Source organism: Carcharodon carcharias, chromosome 1 (genome assembly GCF_017639515.1).
Source record: "Carcharodon carcharias isolate sCarCar2 chromosome 1, sCarCar2.pri, whole genome shotgun sequence".
NCBI lineage: Eukaryota > Metazoa > Chordata > Chondrichthyes > Lamniformes > Lamnidae > Carcharodon > Carcharodon carcharias.
The window spans coordinates 257,200,346-257,224,556 of NC_054467.1; the positions used below are offsets into that span (position 1 = coordinate 257,200,346).

At 47.7% G+C, this 24,211-nt stretch overlaps 1 protein-coding gene across 4 annotated transcripts in view; it reads right to left on the bottom strand.

The window, feature by feature from the left end:
- Nucleotides 1-24,211, bottom strand: part of dysf (dysferlin, limb girdle muscular dystrophy 2B (autosomal recessive)) — a 375,567-nt gene that overhangs the window by 45,709 nt on the left and 305,647 nt on the right. For 2 of the 4 annotated variants that reach the window (XM_041186042.1, XM_041186033.1), the window contains exons 36-43: nt 21,196-21,237; nt 20,025-20,126; nt 17,478-17,639; nt 15,261-15,426; nt 13,640-13,713; nt 11,533-11,592; nt 5,925-6,023; nt 2,427-2,555 (exon numbers count right to left, since the gene is read on the bottom strand). In XM_041186042.1, the coding sequence (XP_041041976.1) occupies nt 2,427-2,555; nt 5,925-6,023; nt 11,533-11,592; nt 13,640-13,713; nt 15,261-15,426; nt 17,478-17,639; nt 20,025-20,126; nt 21,196-21,237 (834 nt within the window). The remainder of the gene's footprint in view (nt 1-2,426; nt 2,556-5,924; nt 6,024-11,532; nt 11,593-13,639; nt 13,714-15,260; nt 15,427-17,477; nt 17,640-20,024; nt 20,127-21,195; nt 21,238-24,211) is intronic. The other 2 variants (XM_041186052.1, XM_041186062.1) reach the window with 2 other exon arrangements.

Here is a 24,211-nt window from a genome sequence, read left to right on the forward strand (position 1 = left end):
TATCAATATGTACCACAATCTCTGTCTGTTTGACCTCCCCCTTTAGAATGCCCTGCAGCCGTTCAGTGACATCCTTGACCCTGGCACCAGGGAGGCAACATGCCATCCTGGAGTCACGTCTATTGCTGCAGAAATGCCTGTCTGTTCCCCTTACTATCAACTGTCCTACCACTATTGCTCTTCCCCTCTTTGTCCTCCCCCCCCCGCTGTTCAGCTGAGCCACTCACAGTGCCGTGAGCGCGGCTGCACTCCCCAGAGGAACCGTCACTCTCTCTGCTTTCCAACACAGAAAAACGGTTCTCGAGTGAAATGCACCCTGGGGATTTCCTAACTACCTGCCTGACACCTTTCTTCTGACCGATGGTCACCCATTCCCCCTCTGTCTTCACTTCCATAAGCTGTGTGGTGACCACATCTAAAAACGTGCTATCCACGAAACTCTCAGCCTTGCAGATGCACCTCAGTGCCTCCAGCTGCCACTCAAACTCCGAAACCCGGAGCTCAAGTAACTGCAGCAGGTGGCACTTCCTGCACACGTGGTCAGTCAGAGCGCAAGGAGCATCGAGGACTTCCCACATGTTGCAGGCGGTACATAACATGGGAATGAGCTGCCCTCCTATGCCTCTAGCTGAAAGAAATCCTCTTACTTTAAGTTAAATATGGTAAAAAAACATTAAATTATTTTCTGTACTTATGTATTTATGAAGTGAGCAAATATTTCCCCATTATTTAAGAAAGGAGGGAGAGAGAAAATGGGGGACTACAGACCTGTTAGCCTGGCATCTGTTGTAGGGAAAAATGCTAGAATCTATAATAAAGGATATGATAACAACACTTAGAAATTAATGGTAGGATTGGGCAGAATCAACACGGACTTATGAAAGGGAAATCATGTTTGATGAACCCTGTTAGAGTTTTTTGAGGATGTAACTGGCAGAGTAGATAAGGGGGAACCGCTGGATGTGATGTATTTGGATTTTCAGAACGTTTTCAATAAGGTATCTCATAGCAGGTTAGTAAAGAAAATTGGAGCACATGGGATTAGGGGTAATATACTGGCATGGATCGAGGATTGGTTAACGGACAGAAAACAGAGAGTAGGAATAAATGGGTCATTGTCAGGTGGGCAGGCTGTGATTCGTGGGGTACCACAAGGATCAGTACTTGGGCCCCAGCTATTCACAATCTATATCAATGATTTGGATGTGGGAACCAAATGTAATATTTCCAAGTTTGCTGACGACACAAAACTAGAAGGGAATGTGAGTTGTAAGGAGACTTCACGAGGATTTAGACAGGCTGAGTGAGTGGGCAGGAACATGGCAGATGGAACATAAGGTGGAAAATGTGAACTTATCCACTTTGCTGGGAAAAACAGAAATGTAAAATGTAAAATGTAAAAAACATGGGAAATTTTGGTGTCCAAAGGGACCCGGGTCTCCTTGTTCATAAGTCAGTGAAAGCTAACATGCAGGTGCCGCAAAAAAAATAGAAAAGCAAATGGCATGTTGGCCTTTATTGCAAGGGGATTTGAGAACAGGAGTAAAGGAGCTGGAATCACTGGAATTGGTGAGACAGCACCAGGAGTATTGTGTCCAGTTTTGGTCTCCTTACCTAAGGAAAGATAGGAAAGTTATATTTTCCATGGAGGGAGTACAACGAAGGTTTACTAAATTTATTCTTGGGATGGAGGAATTGTCCCATGAGGAAAGACAATTTCTTTGTCTTGATTCTTTGAAGTTTGGAAGAATAAGAGGTGATCTCATTCAAACATACAAAATTCTTACCGGGTGTCACAAAGTTGATGCAGGAAGGATGTTTCCCCTAGCGGGGGGGGGGGGGGGTGTCTAGAACCAGGGGACACAGTCTCAGAATAAGGGGTAGGCCATTTAGGACTGAAATGAGGAGGCATTTCTTCACTCAGAGGGTGGTGAATCTTTGGAATTATCTGCTCCAGAGGGCTGTGGGGGGCTCAGTCCCTGAGAATGTTCAAGACTGAGATCGATAGATTTCTACATATTAAAAGCATCAAGAGGTACTGGGATGATGCAAGAAAATGGAGTTGGACTGGAAGGTCAGCCATGATCTCACTGAATGGAGGAATGGGCTCGAAGGGCTGAATGGCCTACTCCTCTCCTGTTTCTTATGTTCTTTCTCCAGTTGGTTCCAAAGGGACGGAGTTACTTCCCGCTTACCTTAGCACTTCAGCATTAACTGGGAAGTGAACCTGAGACTGCCCCATGAGTATGACTCAGAGACACACCAATTGGTGCACAATGGAGCACTGGTGAAGCTGCTGCTCCTACTCTTTTTGGCCGGGGTGTTCAATATGGTTAACCTTGGATTTTCACCTCGGATTCTCCAACAAACCAACTTCAAAGGTGGGACATCATCAAATATGAGCGATCCTGGACTTGGTCCCTTACCTTGAATTCTCCCACCACCGAAGGATCCTCATCTTCACCCTCAGTCTTCCCACGGTGCAGAGGGAAGGTGCGGCAGAAATCTGTTAACCCTCCAAACTCCTCGACTTTCTCCAGCTCAACATCATACGCCTGTGGAATACGAGGACGGAGAACCATGAGAGTCCTTCACTGTCTACTGAGGGACCCACCAGAGTGTGAATCATGGAATCACAGAATAGTTATAGCACAGAAGGAGGCCATTCAGCCTGTCGTGTCCATGGCTGCACACTGCAAGCTCAACTCAGTTAGTCTAACTCCCACCCCCCTTTCCCCATAGCCCTGAAAATGTTTTCTCTTCAGCTGCTTACCCAGTCCTCCTTTGAAAGTCATGTTTGAATCTACCTCCAGGTCAGTCTCAGGCAGTGCCTTTTTTTTCATTCATTCTTGTGATGTGGGCTTCGCTGGCTGGGCCAGCATTTATTGCCCATCCCTAGTTGCCCTTGAGAAGGTAGTGGTGAGCTGCCTTCTTGAACCGCTGCAGTCCATGTGGTGTAGGTACACCCACAGTGCTGTTAGGAAGGGAGCTCCAGGATTTTGACCAGCGGCAGTGAAGGAACGGCGATATATTTCCAAGTCAGGATGGTGAGTGACTTGGAGGGAAACTTCCAGGTGGTGGTGTTCCCATCTATCTGCTGCCCTTGACCTTCTAGATGGTCGTGGTCGTGGGTTTGGAAGGTGCTGTGTTAGGAGCCTTGGTGAGTTTCTGCAATGTGTCTTGTAGATGGTACACACTGCTGCTACTGTGCATCAGTGGTGAAGAGAGTGAATGTTTGTGGATGTGGTGCCAATCAAGCGGGCTGCTTTGTCCTGGGTAGGGTCAAGCTTCTTGAGTGTTGTTGGATCTGCACTCATCTAGGCAAGTGGGGAGTATTCCATCACACTCCTGACTTGTGCCTTGTAGATGGTGGACAAGCTTTGGGGAGTCAGGAGGTGAGATACTTATCACAAGATTCTCAACCTCTGACTTGCCTTCCAGAACTTCACCGAATAAAAGGATTTTCCTCATGGATTTTTTTTTGCCATTTATGTTAAAATCAGTGTCCTCTGGTTCTTGATCTTTCTACTAATGGGAATAGTTTCTCCCTATCTACTCTATCTAGACCCCTCGTGGTTTTGATTTTGTTAAACTGAGGCCTCACCTGGCCACTCAGGTGGACTTAAAATATCCCATGGCATTATGAGGAGCAGGAGGGTTCTCCCCAGTCATCTGGACAATAATATCGGAATTATTATCAGGTTGCTATTTGCGGGAGCTTGCTGTGCACAAATTGGCTGCTGCATTTCCTACATTAGAAGCGTGACTACACTTCAAAAGTACTTCATTGGCCTGAAGTGCTTTGGGAAGTAATTAGACTGTGAAAGGTGCTATAGAAAAACAAGTCTTATTTTTTTTACCAAGCACTGGACTTGGCTATGGATAAAGAACAAGCACAATAGTATGCCCAAGATGTTATATGTTGTGTAACAACAGCTGATGCTATCTATCTGGGGCTGGCTGAAAAGATCTGTCTAAGCTGAATAGTATCTTATGGCCCACCAATCCCTCTTTAACAGCACTGCGGCTCAAGAAGGCAGCTCACCCACCGCCTTCTCAAGGACAATTAGGGATGGGCAATAAACACTGGCCTTGATAGTGGTCCTTGCATCACATGAATGAATTTAAAAAAGTATTGGATATATGCCATTTTCAAGGAATGCCTGCACACAACACTAACATTGTTATATCACAGCGAGCAAAATCTTTTGGAGGCAATAGGGGCCTTGGCAGCTGGCTGGGAGAGCTGATGAGAGTCCCGCATTGCCTCCTTTTGAGAGCGCCTATCACATTCAGTGCCACTCAGGCACTTGACAGGGCAGCTGCGGGTCTTCCCCCGGGATCAAGGACTCTGGAAATCCCCAGTGTGAGAGCTACTGGCCAATCAGAGGCTGGCAGCTCCTCTGTACTCAGTGGTGCCACCAGGGAGGTGGTGGCTGCTGCTGGTACGACACCCACCAGGGGCCTCAGATCAAGGAGGGACTCGGGCACAGTTGAGTGATGACAGGAGCGGGTTGCGGTGTGGGGGTTGCAGGGGAGGGACAAATGAGGGGGGGTTGGCAGTAAGGGCAGGGCATTAGCTTTCAGTGGGCCCACCTTTCCTGATGCTGGGTCCCTCAATCAAGCAGCGGTATGAGGCCTCTTAGGTGGACATTAATTGCCTCGGATATAATTAGGGTGGAGGTGGGAAGGTGGCGGTGGACCCATCCACAACCTCCCTTCCCGATTAAATGCCCCCCACTCCATCCACTCCCCTGCCACCAAACTCACCACAGGTGGAAGGTCGGTGGGGGGGGGCGGGCGGGGTGGATGGGGGCACAATATTCTGCCCTGTCAGACACACCAGTGTTTTGGGGTGATGTGAGATCTGGTGACTGGTAGAACAGGCATTTTGGTTTTCTTGTTTATGTTGTGATATTTATGGTTATCAAAGCTCTCTACCTCATGTCTGGTTCTGCAGGCTAATTGAGATTGAGTGCCCTGATTAGTCAACAACTCCATTATCCTTGCGTTGTGTAACTACCAAGATGGTAGAAGGTGAGCTAGATGGACCTTGGCAATTACTTATGTGCCTATCTTGGCCTCAAGTTCTAATATAATAGAACTGGGAGACCTGCAGTGTTGGCATATGTTTGTATATCGTGGACCTTTCACAGAGCAAGGCCGACAACATCAATCTTTTTGCACTAACCAACCAACACAGTAGGCCGATTGAAAACTACTGGTTTTCTCACGTCATCGATTGGCCATGTCACTATTCAGATCCCTGTGCACAATGCTGGGTCCTGAATAAACGGAAGGGGGTTTTAAATGTCTTAGTAGTGCGAGGCCACGAGCGCAGAGTCATGCAGCTCAATATCTGCTTTCGTGGAATGTCTTATCAATGCCTCCTATGAAAGTGTCAGAAGGTAAGGATGGCTTCCAAGATTGATTCGAAATGAGTGAGAAATGTATAAAAACCAGTGGGGCAAGACTGAGCGGATTACAATATGAGGAATCCCAGAGGCAATGGATCGTTGTGAAGTATTAACTAAATGTGGCGTACAGCTGATAGAACACCATGAAGAGCAAGTGAAGAACATGGAAGAGTTAATTGGGTTTTCTTTTAAGTGTTAGTCGGCAGTTTAAGAGTTAATATGTTTCCACACAAAGGCTGGTGGAACTCCCGCTAAAGGCTGCGGGTGCTGCAGCCAATGATATTTTCAACACTAAATTGAATAGATATTTTTGTGAGGTAAAGGGGTATGGAGTAAGGGTGGGTGAACGGTGTCAAGATGCCGATCAGCCATGATCCAATGGAATAGCAGCACGTGTTTGAGAGGCTGAATGGCCGACTTAATAATCCTCAAATAACTGAGAGACAAAGGCTGCTCACTGTGGCCCACACTGATAATACCCAGAACAGCCCGGATTGTACACAGTACCTTAAGTGTATCAAAGCCTTTGTCCAGGTAAGTTCCACATTTGTTGGTGTCACCCGTCGACGCGTAGAACTTGCTCCACCAGTCGACAAACTCATCTTCCTAAGGAAGCAAACAACATCATCTATGGTAAGTTCACTTAATGAGGACTCAGCATCAGAAGGGCACAGTGTCTGCTGTCAAATATCATTCTTTGAAGATCACCCTTTGCAGCTTAGCTTGTTTTGCCATGGAATTGACGTTCGAAACGTGGGGTTGAAGTCAGTGCAAGGTGATAACGTGACCGTGAATCAGGAGCGTTACACTCCTGCCCAATAATCCTTTCCCTCAACTTCAGTATCAGTGGTGATTTATGTCTTTGCTGTCTGCGAGATGTTTGACAAAATACCAGTCTTCTACCTCATTACGTCCTCTTTCCTGCATCATCCTTGGTGTCTTGTTCAGTGCTGAGCTGGGATTCAATCTGCTATCAACCACATCCTTTCCACCCCAGCACTGGTCACCCCCACCCCTCTCCACAATAGCAATCTCTCTTACCTCAACCCTAGCCCTCTGTATCTTAGCCTGGCCTGCATTCATGTCCTTTAATGCCCTCTATCCCCACATCCAACTCAACAAGTTCTATCTTCATCCTCTCAAATTGCCTAAAAGTATCACTGTGCCAAGAAAACCCAATAACTCCCAACTGCTCTCCAATGATTTGGCTAAGGTACCCAACCATGTAAAGGACAGTAGCTCTTCAGTAGCTGAAAAACTGCTGCCCTGCAATACCCTCCCAAAACCTCTCCCTGTCTCTTTCCTCCTCTAAGACACTCCTTAAACACTGTCTTTCTGACCAAGCTTTTGGTTATCTGTCTAAATGTCTCCCTATGTGGATCAGTGTCAAAGGTTCTTCGGTAACGCTCTTGTAAAAGTGCCTGGGAACATTTTGCTCTGTTCATGACCCTCTATAAATGCAAGTTGTTGATCCTGTTGTTGCCTATTGACCAGAAACTATAACGATCCATTTGGCATTTACTTGCCACAAGAGCAAACAATTCTAATCACATTTATCCAGCCAGTCCTCACATTGCTTCAGCCATCTAAAAAATCTAATCTTCAGCGTTCACCTCGCGGGATTATCGCTTTCATGCAGATACAGGATGGTAAGTGATACCCGTATGGATTGTTCATGACTCTGTGAAACTCACCCACGATGTCTCCTGAATCTGCCAAGTGTGACGATGCAATAAAGACAAAACATCAGTTAGTCTAATGATTAGCAAGTACACACTTCCTCAATCCGCAAATGGAATGGGATCAGCTTTTCTTTTAAATGCGGGCATTGCTAGTATTTGTTGCCCATCCCTTGTGGCCCTTGAGAAGGTGGTGAGGCGCCTTTTTAAACCACTGCTGAGCTGGGCGAGTTGAGTTTTTCGCACGATGTAGGGATCACTGGCTCTCCCACTCACTGTCTTCCCAGCAGTATCAATGGATAGTGGCCAGTCGGTCGGAAAAGTGGAGGCATGGTGACAATGTCACCGGACCGGTAATCCAGAGACCCAGGCTAATGCTCTGGCAACACGAGTTTGAATCCTACCACAGTAACAGTGACCATGAAACCATGGTCAACTATATAAAAACCCATCTGGCTCACTGAGGCCCTTTAGGGAAGGAAGTCTGCCGTCCTTAGGTCTGGCCTACGTTGACTCCAAACACCCAGCAATGTGGTTGACTCTTAAATGCCCTTTGAAATGGCCTAGCAAGACACTCAGTTATATCAAACATCTACAAAAAGGAATGAAACTGGACAGCCCGCCCGTCATCGACCAAGGCACTGGAAGTGACAATGGCAAACTCAGCCCTGTCGACCCTGCAAAGTCCCCCTCACTAATACCTGGGAGCTTGAACCACAATTGGGAGAGCTGTCTCACAGACTAGTCAAGCAACAGCCTATCATAGTCATCCTCACTGAATCATACCTTACAGACCGTGTCCCTGGGTATGTCCTGTCTCACAGGCAGAGCAGGTCTAGCAGAGGTGGCGGCACAGTGGTGTACAGTCAGGAGGGAGTTGCACTGGGAGTCCTCAACATCGACTCCGGACCCCATGAAGTCTCATGGCATCAGGTCAAACATGGGCAAGGAAATCTCCTGCTGCACATTTGTGTGCATCTTCTTCAGAAAAAAACCTACCTGGCCTCATCCTCACCAATCTACCTGTTGCAGATATACTTGTCCTTGACAGTATCAGTGGGAGAGACCACCACACACTGTGGAGACAAAGTCCCCTCTTCACATTGAGGATATCCTCCATCGTGTTGTGTGGCACTACCTCCATGCTCAATGAGATAGATTTTGAACAGGTCTAGCAACTCAAAACTGGGCAACCATGAGGTGCTGTGGGCCATCAGCAGCAGCAGAATTGTATGCAACCACAATCTGTAACCTCATGGCCCGGCATATCCCCCACTCTACCATTACCATCAAGCCAGGGGATCAACACTGGTTCAATGAAGAGTGCAGGAGGGCATGTCAGGAGCAGCACCAGGCACACCGAAAAATGAGGTGTCAACCTGGTGAAGCTACAACACAGGACTACTTGTGTGCCAAACAGGATAAACAGCAAGTAGTAGAAAGAGCTAAGCAATCCCACGACCAACGGATCAGATCTGAGCTCTGCAGTCCTGCCACATCCAGTCGTGAATGGTGGTGGACAATTAAACAACTCACTGGAGGAGGAGGCTCCACAAATATCCCCGTCCTCAATGATGGAGGGGCCCAGCACATTATTGTACAAGATAAGGCTGAAGCATTTGCTACAATCTTCAGCCAGAAGTGCCGAGTGAATGATTCATCTCTGCCTCCTCTGGAGGCCCCCAGCAACACAGATGCCAGTCTTCAGCCAATTCGATTCACTCCATGTGATATCGAGAAACGGCTGAAGGCACTGGATACTGCAAAGGCTGTGGGCCCTGACGATATTCCGGCAAGAGCGCTGAAAGTTTGTGCTCCAAAATTAGCCGCGCCTCTAGCCAAGTTGTTCCTGTACAGCTACAACACTGGCATCCACTCAGCAATGTGGAAAACTGCCCAGGTATGTCCTGTACACAAAATCCAGGCAAATCCAACCTGACTAATTATCGCCCCGTCAGTCTACTCTCCATCATCATTAAGGTGATGGAAGGGGTCGTCGACAGTGCTATTAACCATACTTACTCAACAATAACCCGCTCACCGATACCCAAATTGGGTTCCACCAGGTTCACTCAGCTTCTGACCTCATTACAGCCTTTTGTCCAAACATGGACAAAAGAGCTGAACTCAAGAGGTGGGGTGAGTGACTGCTCTTGACGTCAAGGCAGCACTTGACCGAGCGTGGCATCAAGGAGCCCAAGCAAAACTGGAGTCAATGGGAATCGGAGGGAAGCCTCCCCAGTGGTTGGAGTCATACCTCGCACAAAGGAGATAGTTGTGGTTATTGGAGATCAGTCATCTCAGCTCCAGGACATCACTGCAGGAGTTCCTCAGGGTAGTGTCCTAGGCCCATCATCTTCAGCTGCTTCATCAATGACCTTCCTTCCACTGTAAGGTCAGAAGTGGGGATGTTCGCTGATGATTGCACAATGTTCAGCACCATTCGCGACTCCTCAGATACTGAAGCAGTCCATGTCCAAATGCAGCAAGACCTGGACAATATCCAGGCTTGGGCTGACAATTGGCAAGTAACATTCGCTCTACACAAGTGCCAGACAATGGCCATTTCCAACTTGAGACAATCTAACCATTTCCCCTTGACATTCAATGGCATTACCATCACTATCAACATCCTGGGGGTTACCATTGACCAGAAACTGAACTGGACTAGCCATATAAATACTGTGGCTGCAAGAGCAGGTCAGAGGCTAGGAATCCTGCAGCGAATAACTCACCTCCTGACTCCCCAAAGCCTGTCCACTATCTACAAGGCACAAGTCAGGAGTGTGATGGAATACTCCCCACTTGCCTGAATGAGTGCAGCTCCCACAACACTCAAGAAGCTTGACACCATCCAGTACAAAGCAGCCGTTTGATTGGCACCACACCTACAAACGTTCACTCCCTCCACTACCGATGCACAGTAGCAGCAGTCTTGTAGTACCATCTACAAGATGCATTGCAGGAATTCACCAAGGCTCCTTAGGCAGTACCTTCCAAACCCATGACCACTACCATCTAGAAGGACAAGGGCAGCAGATAGATGGGAACATCACCACCTGGAAGTTCCCCTCCAAGCCACGCACCATCCTGACTTGGAAATATATATCCGTTCCTTCACTGTCACTGGGTCAAAATCCTGGAACACCCTCCCTAACAGCACTGTGGGTGTACCTACACCACACAGACTGAGGAGGTTCAAGAAGGCAGCTCACCACCACCTTCTCAAGGGCAACTAGGGATGGGCAATAAAAACATTGGCCTAGCCAGCGACGCCCATGTCCCGTGAAAGAATAAGAGAAACGTTTTAATTGATCATCCCTAGCTCAGGAATATTTGAAAAATTCCAGTATATCCTCTGAACCTTTTGAAGATTTCACCATTTCACATATGGATTACGACAGGATTCTCTTACTGTCCTCCAAACAGGACATCATCACCAAAAAAACATTTTCAAATATATTTTACCAGCGGCTTCAGATGAGAAAAAATGAAAGGACGCTTAAGATGCATGGAACAACTTCTGGTCTGGAGAAAATAAGGTGGTTCAGGAAATATTTAAACTAGTAGGATTGGCTCAATCTTCCATCATTAATCTTCAGATGTCTTGCTTACTTCCCATTACCAGTTGCCCTGAGATTATGACTTGCGTTAGCACAGAGTTGACCGGGCATTGTGGAGCTGCAGTCATGTGACTGCCATAACAGGTAGAGGTGGTGGGCTTCCAGTTGGGTTTTTACCAACAATGTGGCTGTTTTCATGCCCATTGCTTCCCGGCGTTAACTCATAAATTACCAGATTTATTGAGTTCAAATTTCCTAACTTACTATGGTGGGATTTGAAGTCATTAGCTCATGGATATTAGCCAGGTATCAGGGGCATTAGGTTACAGCGGCTGCATGAAAGACTCAGTTACCTGGGATCCAGATGGTCTGGCACCAAATAGCCAAAGAATTTTAACTCTCTGAGCTCCACCTCCTCAACTTACAAATTCCGCTATCTAGAAGGGCAAGGGGAGCAGATACGTAGGAACACCCTCAGCCACTAAGTTACACTCCAGCTTGATTTGGACATACAATCACCGGTTCTTCATTGGGACAAAATCCTGGAACTGCCTATCTACCAGCACTGTGGGAGTAGCTTCACCACATAGATCGCAGTGGTTCAAGGAGGTCTACCACCACTGTCTCAAGGGACAGCTAGGAACGGGCAATAAATGCCAGTGAAACCCCGAAGAATGATAAACAAAATATAATGGATTAGGTACATTGAAATTCTTCAGTTTGTTCCTGAGAAGTCTCCAGGAACTTGAGTGAAATCAGCTAAAATACATAGCCCAAGAACCCGAGATGATTTTAACCAGATTGTTAACTAATTCGAGCATTAAACCTGCCCAAAATATGACATTGAAGATATGTAAATGAAGCCATACGTACATGGAGACTGGACATAGAAGGGGATTTATTCAAGGTTGAGCTGGTCATGCAGCCTGCAAACTGCAAATTAAAAGGAGTTGTTAGAAGGGTTAGTGCAACAAGCAACAGCAAGATCAAGTACAAGGGCATCTCCATCCAAACGCCCTCGAGGCAGGGCCTCAACATGGATAACCAGGCTTGGACATTGAACACAATTCACAGTATCACAGCATCTTTAAAGTGCAGGATGAGGCCCTTCAGCCCATTGAGTCTGAACTGGCTCCCTGAAAGAGCGTTCCACCTACTCCCACTCCTCTGCCTTATCCCTGTAACCTTGCACATTCTCTCTTTTCAGGTAGCAATCCAATTCCATCTTGGATACCTCAATCGAACCTGCCTCCACCACCCTCTCAGGAAGTTTGTTCCAGACTCCAACCACCTTCTGGGTGAAAAAAACTTTCCTCACTATTCATTCATCACAACATCATTGGACCAAGCTGATACTTGAAACATCAATGATTAGATATTTCCTATCTCTGTCCTGTATCTTCTGTGAGAGGCAAAAGGACTATATAAAGACCCAAGATCATTCAGGGGGGAAAGAAACTGAAACATTCCTCTTTATCCATCTTAGTCAACTGAAAGCAAGACCACATTGGCCAAGGTTGTGTTACTTGAGGTTCCACCTAGTTATTATAAGATGTGATCTCCAACTCACGCATGACCTGGTCCAGCTCCCTGCTGCACACATACAGAAAGTCAATATTCACCACATAGAGGAATTTGTTCCAAGGGTGTACTAACCACTGAGAAGAGAAGAGCTGCCCAACATCTAACCTATTCATACCCTTGTGTCCTTGTGTATTTTACCTGTTTGACGCCTAATCATCCTCAATCTATTCAATGAAATACACTGCGGTAAATCAAAACACTGTCTCACTATTTTATATACTTCTATCAAGCCATGCTCCAAGTCTGTGCACTTCGAATGTATAATGTTTTTAAGCCTCTCTAAGTAACTACCATTTTATATGTCGGGAACCAGCCTCATAACACTAGCCTGAACCTCCTCAATGTCGCCCATTATTTGAGGTGAAAAAGCAAAGGAAGACTTGCATTTATATAAACATTTTTCATGACCCCTGGACCTCTTGAAGCGCTTTACAGCCAATTAAGTACTTGTGAAATATCTTCACTGTTGTAATGTAGGAACTGTGGCAGATAGTTTGCACACAGCAATCTCCCACAAACAGCAATGTGATAATGAACAGATAGTCTGTTTTCATGATGTTGATATTGACCGGGCTGGGACACCGGGTAGATCTCCATGGCTCTTCAAAATAGCGCCACAGGATCTTATACGTCCACCCATCCAGAGCCTCAGTTTGACAGCTCACCTGAGCAATGGGCACCTCCGGCAGTGAGGTATTCCCTCAGTGCTGCAATGGAGTGTCGGCCTTGATTTTTGTGCTCAAGTCTGAGAGTGGGTCTTGAACCAGAATCTTGTGATTTAGAGGCGTGAATGCTACTAACTGAGCCCACAACAGTAGGTTTACTGGACTCAAATTCCCAAGACCCAGGGTAATGTTCTGGGGATCTGGGTTCGAATCCCACCATAGCAGATGATGACCATGAAGTGCTTCGTTGGTTGCAAAGTGGTTTGGGACATCATCAGGTTGAGAAACATGGTATGGAAATGCAAGTCTTTTTCCTTTACCCTCGAAAAGAAGCCTCGACACCCCTGTACGAATACACTAAAGGCACCAATTGTCCTGTAATATTGAGTTAATGATCAATGTTGGGTGTTCAACCAGAGTAGAGATTAGGCACAAGGCGAAGCTGATTGTAATACGATGGCAATGAAAGTTAATAAATGATGCGGCATTGCACAGGATTTGAAGATTTGTCTATTGCTTTATAATGTCTGTCCAATTAATCAATAAACTGAAACTGAAACCAATAAAGGACAACTGGTCAGACCAGGACTAGAAAGAAGAAACACAGATACTTCAAAGGCCAGCCTCTGCATTCAGCAAACTGAGTCCTTATTATGGGAAAGAGACAGACAACCGCAGAGCTAAATTAGAGCTTGGGTGAATGCGGTTTCAGGCTTGAAGCATGTACTTACCTGGCTGGAGATGAGAGGCTGTGTGTCATCAATATCAATTAGTACATCATCTCGGAGTGAGGGACTTCGTTCATCTGCAGAGAGAGAGAGAAAAAGGATGTTGCAAGCCTACTGGTTTAGCCTTAGACTTGTCATAGTTACTCTCTTCCATGGGGGCCACTGCAGCACTACCACTGGTGGGAAGGTGTAATTACAAAGTGACAAGTTTACATAGATAGTTCCCATTATTCAAATGGACGTAGAGATTTATAACGGAAATAGAAAAATAGACTCAGAATAAGAGTTGTAAACTGGGATTGATTTACAGCACGAAATATGGTCTAGATAACCTTCACCTTCTAAATTTACTTCACCTCATTGTGAAAGGTGCTACATAAATGCATGTCCTTCTTTTTAACCCATTGGTAAAATGCCTTCAGCCTTTGTGTCATGTTTTCTTATATACTCATGGTTGTGTGGATAAGTTAACTGGACCATCCCAGCAGGGTGCACCTTCTTTAACTCATGCATCCAAGTTCCTCACACTTCATGTTCACAGTGTACAGAATGATGAGGAGCTTGAACACTCTCCTATGGTTCTTGGAGAAAAGCGGGTGCATCGTACTATTGCCAGTAGTCATATGGGATCCAAAACTTCGTCTGGTCCATTCTGTTCTTGCCGATTTTCAGTAGCTACCCATCTTCATTCTTATTTACTAATCCCTGCAGAGTTTTGCGCTTCCCTAGCTGTGCGCTGTAGTGCATTGAAAGTTGTGTTGTGCATTTTGTCCAGTTGAGGCTACCATGCATATATACACCAGCAGAGGGAGTCTGCTTGGAAGAGAATAATAAATAAATAAAGGATCCATGCTTAACAGCTCTTGCGGTTCTAATTGTAAATGTGCCTGGTTGAATATATAACTGCTTCGGCCCTAAGAACTTCATATGTGCCCTCCTCCAGCTATAGGTCCCACTCTATATCTTTCTGTCTGCTAGCTCTGGTCTCCTGCTCCCTCCATATCCCCTCACTCCTTCAGTTGCCTTGAGCCACGACACTCTGGAACTGGACGGCAAGCTACTGCAGCATGCTGCCTGTCTTACCTCTCAACCATGGTTCAGTTGGCAACAGTCTCACCTATGGGTCACAAGGGCGTGGGGTCATGCCTCATTCCAGAAGCTTGACCACCTAATCCGGCCGACACTCCCGCTGCAGTGCTGAGGGAGTGCTGCACTGTCAGCGACGCCATCTTCTGGATATGGTGTTAGATGGAGGCCCTATCTGCCCTCTCAGGTGGGTGTAAACCATCCTGGGGTATTTGAAGACTAGCAAGTGAGTTCTCCCCAGCATCCTGGACAGTATTTATCCCTCAGCCAACATCACAAAAAAACCGACAACCTCCTTGATCACACTTACAGCTCCGCAGTACAGAATAGAAAGGGTACAGCATATTCAGCCTGTGGTGTTTGCACTAGTTCCTTGAAAAAATATTAGCTCCAAACTCCAGTTTTGTCCCTAACCCTAATTCTAACGTGGTTGCTCAGTACCTGACTATACCCTAAGATTGGCTGTATGTTGTATAACTAGTGGTTGTTATGTTAGCAGGCACATTGGGCACAAGTTGAAAGATAATTCATCTCTTACCAGTTTGAAGAATAGTAGAATCTCGCTTTTCCTCATAAGGATCACAGTAGAAATCTACCAGAGACCTGATCGTACATTGTCCGACGATAGGTCTCCTTCCAAACTGTCTGTTATCAATCACTTTGACAGTGATAGGTGGGGAATAGAGTTCCTCTTTTGGTAAACGCTGGGGAGTAGGTTAAAAAAGAATCAAAAGCATCAGACATAGCGAAAGATTAGAATAAAGTCTCTGACCTCCTACATTGTATCAGTGAAGCTCAATGTGAGTTGAGGAACACCACCTCATCTTTTGATGAGGCACTTTACAGCCTTCTGGATTCAATATAGGATTCAACAACTTCTGACCATCATTCTGCTCCTGTTTCTCCAGAGAGCACTTGTTGGTGGTGATTCTACTGCTGCCATTTACACCTCCTCTAGACCTATCTTTTGGTTCTTTATTTGGCCCATTACCATCTCCTGCTGTCTTGCACCATCATCCCTTTTATCATTTAATCACTCCTGCCTAGAGAGATCGTTCGTTTTGTTCTTCCCTCCCCTCCTCCCCACTTTTCCCTGCTTCTGTACTTACTAAAAATCTGTTACATCTCTAACTTCCTCCAGCTTTGATGAAGCAGCATCAATTGAAATATGAACTCTGTCTCTCTCTCTCTCTCTCTCTCCAAGGTGCTGCCTGGCCTCCTGAGCATTTCCAGCACTTTGTGTTTTTGCAATAAAATATTTGTGTGGTCCTTCCAGAGATGAGTCTAGGCCTAGAGCATTTCTTAGCCTGAGGTCCGGAGAGGTTTATTTTTCCTTGGAAGGTCACCTACACTATAGTCCTGTCACTTATAACATTCTGTGGCTTTGGGATAAACTTGTTTGCTGAGAAATGTTTACAATAATCTGTCTGATAGGATAGGGGAGGGGAAACTACTTGTGACAGTCAGAACATAACTTAAAGTTACACTTGGAGACTTAGGATTATAAAGGAAGTGGTTTTGATGAGAGAGTTCGGGTATTCATGGGTGGGTTTTCAATGGGGGAACAGGATAATAGAGGAAGAGGTTTCGATGGGAAACTTAGAGTGCTAATGTTTGATGAGACAGTTCATTGAGTTAGAAATATGTGAACAGCAGGAGGCCATTTAGTCCCTTGACCGGTTCTCCGTCAGTGAGATCATGGTTGATCTGTAACCTAACTCTATATTCTTGTCTTTGATTCATGTTCCTTGGACCATAAGACCATAAGATGTAGGAGCAGGAGTAGGCCATTCAGCCCATCGGGTCTGCTCCGCCATTCAGTGAGATCATGGCTGGTCTGATAATCCTCAATTCCACTTTCCTGCCTTTTCCCCATAACCCTTGATTCCCTAACTGATTAAAAACCTGCCTATCTCAGCCAACAAAAATCTCACAATCTTCGATTTAAAATTTACAATTGATCTAGAGAGTTTTAGTATCCTATCACCCTGTGCAGGAAGAATTGTTTCCTAAGTTCACCCTGAAACATCGGATTCTAACTTTTAGATGGTGTACATCCTGGTTCTTGACTCCCCAATCAGCAGAGTTTCTCTCTATCTATCCTATCTGTTTCTCCAATATCCTGAAATCTTTGATCAAATCACTCCTCAGCTTAACTGCCCCCCTAGTTTGTTTAATCTTTCTTTACAGCTTAACCTTGGGGTCCAAATATCATTCTAGTAAATCTACACCGCACTCTCGCCAAGATTAATATCTCCTTCCTAAGGTGTGATGCCCAGAACTGCTGTCAGTGTTCCAGAGCTTTGTAGGGCTGAAGTATGACTTTGGACTGCCACTGTGTTGAGCTTTCCATCATTTAGAAAGTATCCCTGTTCCATCTTTTCTTAGGTCCAAAGTAAGTGATCTCCCATTTTAATCTTTATTATTATTTTGTGCGATGTGGGTGTCACTGGCAAGGCCAGCATTTGTTGCCCATCCCTAATTACCCTTGAACTGAGTGGCCTGAAACCCATTTGCCACAATTTTGCCCATTCACTTAATCTAATATCCCTTAGTGACTTTACATTTAAAATTGATGTTTTCCCTGCGTAAGACTGACAGAGGTTCCCTGAAGAAATTCGCACATAGCCTATGTTTCTTTTAAAATGTAGTTGTTGTGCGTAAAAATGTAGTTTAAATTTTCTTGCACACCCGCACAGCGGAATGGGAATGTTGCTCATGGCTAAGCTCTTGACAGGATACACAGGCCGCTTACCACTTCGATGAAGAGAGTGGATGTGTTGAAGTTGGGGTTCTTCTTGGCGTTCTTAATGACGCAGGATTGTACCATCCGGCCTCCACATTCCACCACGAGGCTGGGAGAGGAGACGCTCGCTAGCTGGTAGCTCTTCAGGTTTCGCAAACCCCAGGCAAGAATCTGCAGTGAACCCAGAGGAAGTCAACGAATGAATTCAATGGTGTGACCATGGCATTTACCGCACCGCCCCCACCAACCCCCACCCCAACCCCCACCCCAACCCCAGCTGATCGGAAGCACCCTGGGGCTGTCAGGTTGCAGGTTGATACGGTTGTAGGGTGAGGTGAATAGAGGGGGGGGGAGGAGGCTTGAGTGGAACAGGAACACCAACATGGACATGTTGGGCTGAATGGCCTGTTTCTGTGCTGTAAAGTTCTATGTGAAGATGGTCACTCAAGATGGCAACTTAACTAAAGTATATAAGATCCTGAATAGCCTTGACGGCTATTATTATTATTATTATTAAGCCTCTGCCTTAAAAATATTCAATGACCCCCCACGTCCACCACCTTCTGAAGCAGAGAGTTCCAAAGTTGCACAACCCTCAGAGAGAAAAATATTCTCCTCATTTCTGTCCTAAAAGGGCGACCCCTAATTTTAAAACAGTGCCCCCTAGTTCTGGACTCACCCACAAGAGGAAACATCCTTTCCACATCCACCTTGTCAAGACCCCTCAGGATCTTATATGTTTCAATCAAGTTGCCTCTTACTCTTCTAAACTCCAGCAGATACAAGCCTAACCTGTCCAACCTTTCCTCATAAAACAAGGAGTGTCTTACAGGAGGGAGGGAGGTAGAGAGGTGGAGAGGTGTCGGGAGTGAATTCCAGAGCTTAGGGTCGAGGCAGCTGAAAGCCCAGCTGCCAGTGGTGGAGCGATTAAACTCAGAGATGCTCAAGAGGCCGGAATTGCCAGAACACAGGGAGCTTGGGGACCTGTAAGGCTGGAAATGTTAAATTCGAGGTGTTGCTAGGCTCAGAGCCAATGTGAGTCGGCAAACTGTAAGGAGTGGGTGAAAGGAACATGACACGAGTAAGATACGTGCAGCAGGGTTTAGGATGACCTCACATTGAGGGAAGGTAGAATGTGGGAGGCCAGCCAGGGGACCATTGGAATCGTCAAACCTGGAGGTAACAAAAGGCATTGATAGAAACATAGAAACCAGGAGCAGGAGGAGGCCATTCGGCCCTTCGAGCCTGCTCCACCATTCATTATGATCATGGTTGATCATACAACTCAATAGCCTGCTCCTGCTTTCTCCCCATACCCTTTGATCCCTTTCACCCCAAGAGCTATATCTAACTCTTTCTTGAAAACATACAATGTTTTGGTCTCAACTACTTTCTGTGGTAACGAATTCCACAGGCTCACCACTCTCTGGGTGAAGAAATTTCTCCTCATCTCTGTCCTAAATGGTCTACCCCATATCCTCAGACTGTGCCCCCTGGTTCTGGATTCCCCCACCATCGGGAACATTCTTCCTGCATCTCTCCTGTCTAGTCCTGTTAGAATTTTATAGGTTTCTATGCGATCCCCCCTCATTCTTCTGAACTCTAGCGAATTTAATCCTAATCAACTCAATCTCTCCTCATATGTCAGTCCCACCATCCCAGGAATCAGTCTGGTAAACCTTCGCTGCACTCCCTCTATAGCAAGTACATCCTTCCTCAGATAAGGAGACCAAAACTGCACACAATATTCCAGGTGTGGTCTCACCAAGGCCCTGTACAATTGCAGCAAGACATCCCTGTTCCTGTACTCGAATCCTCTCGCTATGAAGGGCAACATACCATTTGCCTTCTTTACCGCCTGCTGCACCTGCATGCTTACCTTCAGCGACCGGTGTACAAGGACACCCAGGTCTCGTTGCACATTCCCCTCTCTCAATTTATAGCCATTCAGATAATAATCTGCCTTCCTGTTTTTGCTACCAAAATGGATAACCTCACATTTATCCACATTATACTGCACCTGCCATGCATTTGCCCACTCACTCAGCTTGTCCAAATCACACTGAAGCACCTCTGCATCCTCCTCACAGCTCACCCTCCCACCCGGCTTTGCCTCATCTGCCCTCAGCGATGAGGGTACACCGAGCAGTGGATGAGCCGAGGCAGGGGCAGAGAGGGAGGATGTTGCTGAGGGGGAGGTGGACGTTCTTGGCGATGGGGTGCGTGTGAGTCTGAAACTCTGCTTCAAACGGTTAAATCCAACAATCGGAGGTTGAGGAAAGAACGTGCCTGAGACCAGCCAGCACCTTAAGACAGGTTGCTTTCCGAGGCTGCAGAGCAAAGACACAGATTCTTCCAAATCCCCCCAGTGCCCAGCGTGAACAGCATTTTATACCCTTGCGATGAAGCCCCAGCGCGCTCCCTCAGTTGGGGCCGGTCGCCCTTAATTCTCCGCTTAAAGCATGAACTCTAGAGCAGCACGATTCCAACGTTAACACGCAGCCACTCCGATCTCACTAGGGAAGGAGATGGGCGAGCAGCCGGTCTAATACCCACCTCGATGCCAGTGCGTTGCAGGACAGGTTTAATCCCCTGGGGCACCATGTAGATGTTGGGCTCGCGTTGTGGCGGTGGATAGGGCAAATCCGTGTCGTCCTCCTGGGCGGAAGGTGGGGGGGGCCAAAAAAAAGAAAAGAGAGAGGAGTTAGCCAGCTCAGGGGAAGCTCCCGCTAGTGAGGGCGACAGGGACAATCAACTTAGACGTGCATAATGGAAGACTGGGTGCCCTCTGCGTACATCAAGGGGGGGGGCAGCATCATTAAAGGGCAGCCATTGGGGGGAGGGGGTCATTGCTCACTCCAGGCTTGTTAATGAGCCTCGTCTCTCAGCTCTGAGGAAACTCTTGCAGAGCCCAGCGATTGATTATTGAGGGGTAACATGCACATGCACATGCTCACTCACATGCCTCCAATTATAATGGTCCACGCGTGCAACGAGGCAGGGAGAGAGAGAGAGAGAGAGATAGAGAGAGGGAGAGAGGTAAGAGTGCAGGAGGAAGCAGGTCCGTGCTAAACGAAGCAAAGAGACGGAGCGAGAGGGAAAGCGAGAGCGGGACAAGGCTGAAAGGTGGTGTGCGGGCAGAGACAGAGGAAGTGCGAACGGAGTGCAACATGGAGTGTGGGCGAGAGGAAACAAAGCAGGGATGACGATGGGAAACCCCAGAGGAAGGGGAATGTGAGGAGATGGAGACAAGTAGGTTAAAAGAGTGAGAGAAGCAATGGGAAGACAGACAGCATAAGGGATAAAGAGTGAAGCGATAGGAAGACAGCAGCAGCCAGTGAAGAACAGAGAGTGAGAGGTAGTGGGAAGGAAAGTGAACAAGAGAGGGAATTAGATGACAGAGGCCGGGACTTTTTGGCCGCAGGCAGACTGGGGAAACTTGGAGAGCGGCCAAAACGTCAATTGACTCGAAACAGGGGGAGACAGAAAGAGACGGGGTAAGACTGAGGCACAATGACTGACAAACAGCGAGTTAGGCAGATCTAGAGAACCAAAATCTTCTTGTTTAGCTCAACATGAATGCAAAGGGGGGTGGGGGAAATATCAAGCAGGTTCATGTTGCAGAGACTTTTTCTCGGCTTCAGAGTATATGCAGAAAATAACTTTACAAAAGCCAGAAAGAGTAAACAAAGATACAGAGGTCTGTGAAAAAGGCGAGCAGCTATACCCATCGTAGCAGACCCTCGGAGAAGAAATCCGGAATGCAGAGCTGATTTCAGAGGAGAATTGTGGAGGGAGAAAGCAAAGAGAGTTTGTTAGATCCTCATCAGGGAAAAAAAAGATTCAAAAAATATAAGAGAGGAACAAATGTTATTGGAGGAACTCTTTCAAACTCCAGCCCGCAGGCCCCCATCCCTCAGCCCTCCTCCCCCTCAGCCCTATATCCCTCAGGAATCCACCCCCTCAGCCCTACGTCCTCAGCCCTCCTCCCCCTCAGCCCTACATCCCTCGGGAATCCTCCCCTCAGCCCTCCATCCCTCAGGAATCCACCCCCTCAGCCCTCCATCCCTCAGGAATCCGCCCCCTCAGCCCTATATACCTCAGGAATCTGCCCCCTCAGCCCTATATCCCTCAGGAATCCACCCCCTCAGCCCTCCATCCCTCAGGAATCCGCCCCCTCAGCCCTATATCCCTCAGGAATCCACCCCCTCAGCCCTACATCCCTCAGGAATCCACCCCCTCAGCCCTATATCACTCAGGAATCTGCCCCCTCAGCCCACCATCCCTCAGGAATCTGCCCCCTCAGCCCTATATCCCTCAGGAATCCACACCCTCAGCCCTATATCTCTCAGGAATCCATCCCCTCAGCCCTCCATCCCTCAGGAATCCGCCCCCTCAGCCTTATATCCCTCAGGAATCTGCACCCTCAGCCCTATATCCCTCAGGAATCCACCCCCTCAGCCCTATATCACTCAGGAATCCTCCCCCTCAGCCCTCCATCCCTCAGGAATCCTCCCCCTCAGCCCTACAACCCTCAGGAATCCACCCTCTCAGCCTTGAATCCCTCAAGAATCCACCACCTCAGCCCTACATCCCTCAGCCCTTCTCCCCCTCAGCCCTACATCCCTCAAGAATCCATCCTCTCAGCCCTACATCCCTCAGGCCTCCTCCCCCTCAGCCCTCTAACCCTCAGGGCATCTCTGGTCCTCAGAGGTCTGCCCCACAGTCTTATGTAGAAGGTAACCACAGTAAATCATTCGGCAAGACTTGTCTTGTTCCTTAACATATATTCCCAAAGCTGGAAATCTCTCTCTGTCACACTCCACCCATGCCTTCACTTCCTGCATTCCTTCCCCCTTCTCCTCTGCTTGCCTCCCCCTCCCCTCTTTACACTCCCTTTCCGCTCAAACTCCCCTTTCTACCATTTCCCATCCCCGCTCCTCCTCCCTTCCCTTTCCCCTCTCTCTTCCCCCTTTTCTCCCTATCCTCCTTTTCCCTTCCTCCTCCTCTCCCTTCCACCCCTTCCCCTCTGCCACCCTCTGCCCCCTTGCTGGCTGCCATTTTGACAGTCACGAGCCATTGACACTATTAGTTGCTTGGCTCGTGTGGTACAAGCAGCATAGCTTCATACCCCACCCCCGGTGTGCATCCTCTCAGGATAAGAGCATAAGAATTAGCGGGAGTAGGCCACTTGACTGCCCCGAGCCTCCTTCCCCCCCACCCCCCGCTGACCCTTCAATCCCTCGTCAATCAAAAACCTGTCCGACTCAGCCTTGAATCTATTCAACGATCCTGCCTCCACTGCTTCTCTCTGGGAAAGAGAATTCCAAAGGCAAACGACCCTTTGAGAGAAAAAGAAATTCCTCCTCCTTTCTGTCTCCGACGGGAGCACCCTCATTTTGAAGCGGTTGCCACCCCCCCCCACCGCCCCCCAGCTCTAGATTCCTCCCTCAGGAGAAAACGTCCCTCTCAGCATCCGGCCTATCAACCCCCCTCAAACCTGTCAAACCCGGGATCTTCCTGATCCCATATGGGCTCCACAATATCTACCCACCAGGCCCTGGGGTGGTGGGGGGTGGTGGTGCGCAGGGTTGCCGATTCTGATTGGACGCAGTCCTGGGTGGGGGGGGGGCGGGGTTTAATCACATGAACTCCCACCTCCAATCTGCCCCTCCCCCTTCCCTGGTTAAACAGCCTTTTCATTCTCCCCCCCCCACCCCCACCATCCATCTCCCAGATAGTTTTGCAACGAATAAATAAAAGAGTTCGAATCAAATAAAGAACAAAAAAAAAAAAATAAGCGCCACGATTTCTGAAAACACCCCGAACGATTTTTCCTCCGGTCTCTTATTTTTGTTGTTGACAGCGATAGGTCTATAATTCTTAGAGGTTGCAGGGAAACTCTGGAGGGTTGGCGATGCTGCCAGGGGATGCAAGTAACAGCAATTCCGAGGACTTGTGCAATGGGAAAGGCCTCTGTTTAAATCACGGAGAATCTGGCAAGGCTCCTAAACCGAGTCTCCAGCCCATTCCCAATCCCATCACACCACCCCCCCCACACCTCCCACACCCCCCACCCCCACTGCCATCCAGCTCCCTGCAAACGACAGATCACAGCCACACAACAGCCCCCGGCCAAACTGGCAGAGCGCACCCACCTTCCCTTTAATTAGACACTTGCCTCTCGTTAAAGAGCAAACACCTTCCTGCTTTTAATTAAAGGGCTGCTGTGTTCAGCCTTGAGAGCAGGCTGCTTGGGAGTGAAGGCAGGACGCACAGCGTTCACAGGAAAGGCTGATGGAAATCTGGAACTCTCGTCCCCTGGAAGGCAAGCGGTTTGCCGAGGGGGGTTGGGTGGAGGGGTGGGGGGGGGGGGGGTGGTTGCGGAACTCCCCACATCACCCCCACATCATTTCAATTTCCAGGTCGGCGGCGGCGGCTCAGCTGAATCAGTTGTGCGCCCGCCGACCTGTCAATGGTCTATTGGGGCAGTTTAAAAAGCCATTGAGATACTTAACGGACCCGCCCGTCCACCCTTAAGGCTGGTGGCCAGGCCAGGAGGCCCGGCGGGCTTCGGGCAGGGGCACGAAACCTCATCCCACGGGCGGGATGAGGCTTCAAGAGGGTTTTTAAAATTTTAATGAGCGTGTGCTTTAAAGCGATGGTCACGTCCCAGCTCACGTGACAGCGTCACAAGAGGGGACTTGTCAGGGGAACTTCATTTTTGACCCTTCACCATTTTC